Raw genomic sequence first — 5,377 nt, 5'->3', positions numbered from 1 at the left:
ACAGAGGAATACCTTAAGGGATCATCCAGAAAGTATGTCCGTCGTTCGGCGTTACGAACATGTCAAGTTAAGTCTCAGCAAGTTCCCATGTCGCCAGGGCGTCGTAACGTAACGTAACGCATGTGGAAACGCTTAAAAATGAAAATTAATTTTCAACTTTGCAAGTGTTTTTCAACCGTTTTCAGCTTCCGAAACGCGTTTTTGTATGCAAAACGCTTGCAGGAAGCTGAAAACGCTTTCATAACGCTTAAAAAGTTGAAAATTAAGCGTTTCTATATGCGTTACGTTACGACGCCCTGCATGTCGCCCGACAGGGTGGCAATATCTTGCCTGCAGCGCATTCGTGTATCGCGGGACGGCCTACCCTGAGTCTCGCAGGCGTTGAGCTCCCGTAGTCTGCCGATTGAATCTGTTAAGCGGAATAAGTACGTTGGAGATGAACTCCTTATACACGTATGCCTTTCTCGGGGAAAAAGTACCGCGGTTGTTTTTGTGCGACAAACTGTCACACAACGCACCCTGCCTAAACTATTCCCTTGCGCATCCTAGCGTTGTTCGGCCCGACCCAGTTTTTCCGGTAATAACGAGAGCCCTGCTCTGTGGCGTGTCGCAATGACGTGCCTCTGCGTGTTGAGGAGGAGTGTGTCGTGCGGTGCGGAGAACCACGCATCGTGTCACAGAATACCAGTCACAGTAATTTATCTTACCACTTTTAAAAAGACATTCACGCAGCATGATGTCAAAACTTCCTAACCTCGTTCGAAAAAAAGTTTTTTTTTTGTTTAGCAGAATATAGAGAGCTTGATTGCCCCCGTCTATATTCAACCGTCACAGAAAGGTTGCTTAACGGACCTAAATATATATATCAGAGAGGAAAGATAAAGTAGTGAAGGTTGGCAAACCTTTTTATCGTTTTCGTGCCCCTGTTGTTAGGTAGGCTGAGACCTCGGGTGAGGCCTCGGGGGGGCCCTCGGGAGAGACAGTGTTGTGTCGGCTTGACCCTCTGGGGTCACCGGTCCGGAGACCCCCCCTCCCCTCCTTCCCCGGCCCGGCTCATACGGTGACCGAGGTCACGCTTGTGGGCGGTAGGTCGCTGCACGCCCATGTCAGCGCATCCATGACCAACAGCAAAAGCCATCCGCATTCGGGAGGAGTAGCTAACCCTGTCTTGGGCCGATGAGATAAAACCAGGTCACATATAACGAAAACAATGGGATTTTTCAGTCCTTCCATAACCACTATAATTGGTGGGTCCTTCCACTTCCACCGAGGCCCGCTCCTCAGGAAGCGGTAAGCTTATCCTTGGCGCCGAAGTAAGGCAGGAATAACCCGCTGGGCCGAGAACGACGAGCGGCCCGCGAGGCTAACCGTGTGTGACTCATCTTCTCTACAACGCCCCTCAGGCCAAGCTGGCTTCCTAAGGGCCTATACGACAGTGTCCACGGCAGAGCCGTTCTTTCGGAGGACTGAAGGGGGTGAACGCCCCTGACCTGAACTGGCCCCCGCCGCTGTGGAGTTTGCTCTGGCCTGCACCCCCTCCCCCCCTTTTCACCAACCCGCCCATAACCACGAGCAGCTCAAGGCCCCCGTCTGCCAGCAAAAGGAGTTCCGTAAACTTCGGTCTGAAATGACGAGTCTTCACCATCCCACCCAGCCATTGCTGTCAGGACGTGTCGCACACCCGCCTTCTCTTTCTTTGCGTCTTTAGCCTTAAAAACAATGGAATTTGAAAGATATGGGTTTTGACGAGGTTTTGATTAACTTATTACACCCTGTACTCTCTGTCGGTAGTGTAGGAAAGGCTCCTATCTGAGCCCTTTAGGGTTTTCCGCAATACGTGCTTGATGTGGGAGTTTGTGGCCACCTTTCCCTTAGAAATCAAATTGCTGTAACCTTCATTTAATTACTTCGAAAAAAAAAGCAATTGTTGTGGACATCGAGACCCACAGCTTCCGAAGAGGAACAGAAGTACTTGCTAAAATATAATTTCATTCCCATTCCATCCCTGTGAAATTCTTAGTAGTCTAAGAAGAATCCGAATCATTCTCAATTAACAAAGCAAAACTGTTCAGGAATTCAACTACTTGCGGGTAAGGCGCTTGGCAACGTCCCTTCGAGCGCCGTACCTTGCGGGCGGGTGCCTTGTTTGTCCGCACCCTCGACCCTCGCCACGCCGCACCACGCCCCGCTGCCCCCGCCCGCCCGCCGGGGGTGTGTTTGCCCTGACCACGCCGCCCAACGCAAAGCTCAAAGATTATGGGCGGGGCAGCTCTTCCTGGAACTGGCCTCGGCCACTGCAGCCATTGAACTAGCCCGAGTACACGCCTACTTTGCGGCTGTCACTTCGACCATTTTTGAACGACTGGCGTGGGCAGCTGGCCGGGAGGGCGCAATTGGAATCAAAGAACGAGGGACTTTGACGAATGATGCACGTCAGTAGACTTCGGTGAACTCCGAATTTCAAAAACCCTCCTCTTACTTAGTGTGAAAGCGAGTGTGAAAGTTTTGACGTGCGAGGACCTGAAAAGATTTGTTCACCATAAAGTAGACATTAGAAAAAAATCGCTAAAACCTAGTTTGTCACAAAAATTTTGGATCCCGCCCACGGGCGCTGCTATAATCTTTGTTGAAGTTGAAACCGGAGCTTGCTTGCCAGGCGCACGCAGCTGAGATAGCTTGTGGTTTCGGCCACGTTGTCGTCGGCACGCGCCTTTCAATAATCACCTGCATCCTCTTCATTGATTTTCAAGATAACAAAGTGTGACCCTTTTGCTAGTCCTCGCACCGCAACAACTGATTGTAGCGGCAACTCACTCCTTTGGCGGGTTGGTGATGCATGAGTACTCTGCCCCTGGGTGTAGAGGATTAGACTGGTCTGACATTGGCAGCTGGCGACGGATATCGTACAGATTACAGAGGTTTAAAGAGAGGAGTGATTGATTGTGGGGATTTAGTTTGGACACACTGAAGTTGCATTGGGCCCAATAGTAGCTAGGCAGATCTCAGGGCGCTGCGGAAGGCGGTCAGCACCAAAGATCATAGGTTGGCACGAATCTAGTTGGACTCCCGCTCCTCACATAGTTGGTCGCATCACAATATTTAAGCAATATGGGATTACTGTGTGGTGTCCTGTGGCTGAGCAGGGAGAAGTGCTCCCTGTAACACTGGCGGCTGATTCAGTGCTTTATTATGACGAGTCTCAGCCCATCTGAACAGCTTCCTCGGTCCCCTTTCCATTTCACCTAATTCACAAAAGGACTCAAGGCGACGGGTGAAGTGCTCTTGCACCCGTGGCGATAGAGTCGGCGCGCCGATCGTCATTGATAAAATTGTCGGGCTACACCGCACGCGAGTCCCTGTCTCGCTCGTGGCGCTGCGCCGCGCTGCCGTCCTCTGCTGTGTCTGCTGCCGGCCGCTCAGGGTGGCCTGCTCCTTGCGGACCCGCTCGTACGCACATACTGCTGCCGGTAAGACTCCCCCCCCCCCCTTCAGGCCCTGACATTGGTCCAGCCGGTGCCGCGCCCCCCGCCTCCCGCCACTGCCGTCCTTGACATTTCACCTGTGCCATAATGTCGGGTACTGTCACCAGAACCCAGACCAGCTCGGCGGGTCGTACACCCAGCTGTACTCGATTCGGGAGGCCAGCTGTCAGCCGTCGGCCCAATGGGAATTGTGTTTGGCGGCCGGCTGGGCAAGGGTGAGGGTGGAGGTCTCCTTAGGGTGCCAAGGTTCGCATTCACACCTATTCCGATGCCCGATGCCGTCATCAAAAAGAGAAAAATACAGGTTAGAGGTGTGTCCGGAACACTACACTGTACAGGGCAAGCCACTGCTGCTTGCGATGAGCTAATGAGGTTTATAGGACAGAAATAACGGCAACGCATACCGATCGGAAATACTGTTGATTGATAGTTTTGTTGGCTATGTTGTTTGCTATTTTCATCGGGTAGGCAACACTTTCAGTATTTTTGTCGGTGGGATATTTTCGATTTGTTTGTATGGTCTCAGCTGGATGGAGTCTAATCTGAAAACACGACTGGTTCGACCGGTGTCTCCGCAGGGGAATTTAAATGTCACCTCTTTCTGTATGCGCCTTGCCTGGCTCATGGGTGGTAGCAGCAGTTAGTCTCTTACTGTACGTTTTGAAAGCAGCTGATACAGCCAGCAACAGAGCCATCTCTATCTATGCCAATCGTTCACTCCTATGGGACAAACATTGTGCTATTTTACTTGTAGGGTGCTTATGCGATCCGCCCTATACTTTTACAGAGCCGGACTAACCAGGCGGTGGTAAAAAAAAAAAAAAAGGTTTTAGTCCGGGACCCTACGGACCCCTTTTAGACATTTTGCCCCAGTAGGTAGGCAAATTGGCGCACCTAGAAAAATGATAAGCTTTGGCAATCATCGCACCGTCCGTAAAGGCAATACTCCACAGTGTTGCAGGTCTGCCTACCCGATCTGCCCGTAAGACGCCATAGCCTCTTGGGTATGCAAACCCGCATCACTCAGGAGTATTAGCCTTTACACTCGGTATGGTTGGCTCAGAAAGCTCTATAAAATAGGATTGATACAACATTCACATCGTTGTAAGGACAAAACATAATCTTTACCGGATGGTAAATATTGTTCAACCATATTCAATGGTGCTCCCTGAGTCCGACCATAGATGGCTACCATATATCTAATATTTTTTCAGAATGCCCTGATCCCGTCGGCCCCTACACCCTACACTCTTCGTAGTTCCGATGTACCTTACACGCGCATGAAGACAGGTTTGTCTATCATCTGACGACGTGGTGTCTTACTGCCCGAGCGTGTAGGCACCCTGACCGCACACCTGCATGCAGAGTACAGCATTACTAAAGTGGCCTGGGCAAATCAGCCACTTGACACAGTTATCTAAAAACAGGCGCAACTGTTCAGTGTGTTCAGGGTGTTTTAGAAGCATGGGCTGTGTAACCCCCTGCGAGCTGAAGCGAGTATGGGGCACATCCCATGCACTTGGCAGCTACCGGCCTCCAAAGTATTTGAGAAGTGTATTACATGTAGATATACAGCACGCGCCAAACCGCCCCGCCCGCCGATAGAGCGCGGCCCGCAGTTGTAGTACCCGGGTGTTATCTGTCAACGGCAGCCGGGATCCAGAGCAGCCACCGTATCTGCCAATAACAACGCCTATCATTTCTCTTATTTGCACGACGCGAGCTCCCCTTATTACTTCCCCAGTCCAAAGTGGAATAACCGGCGTCGTCGCCCTGTCATCTCGATAATAATACTAAATGATTCGATGGCCGCAATAATGTTTGCCCCAGACGCGTCACGCGTCATAAGGCTGGTACTGTTAGTTTGACATCAAGCACTAGCGGGCACTTAGTTC

The 5,377-nt window shown here is 51.1% G+C and overlaps 1 protein-coding gene across 5 annotated transcripts in view; it reads left to right on the top strand.

The window, feature by feature from the left end:
• The window catches only part of LOC113204501 (monocarboxylate transporter 10), a gene marked incomplete at its 3' end in the record, with an annotated part of 28,026 nt that overhangs the window by 12,741 nt on the left and 9,908 nt on the right, over nt 1–5,377 (top strand). The window contains 1 exon segment of one of the 5 annotated variants that reach the window (XM_026419689.2): nt 3,309–3,467. Coding sequence is in view for 1 of the 3 variants with exons in the window: in XM_052264729.1 (XP_052120689.1) it covers nt 4,667–4,772 (106 nt within the window). 5 annotated transcript variants of the gene reach the window in all.

The sequence above is a fragment of the Frankliniella occidentalis genome, unplaced genomic scaffold (genome assembly GCF_000697945.3).
Source record: "Frankliniella occidentalis isolate FOCC.00 unplaced genomic scaffold, Focc_3.1 Scaffold21, whole genome shotgun sequence".
In the NCBI taxonomy this organism is placed as follows: Eukaryota; Metazoa; Arthropoda; class Insecta; order Thysanoptera; family Thripidae; genus Frankliniella; species Frankliniella occidentalis.
The sequence above is the reverse complement of the archived record's forward strand: the minus strand, read 5'-3'. Positions and strand labels throughout refer to the sequence as shown.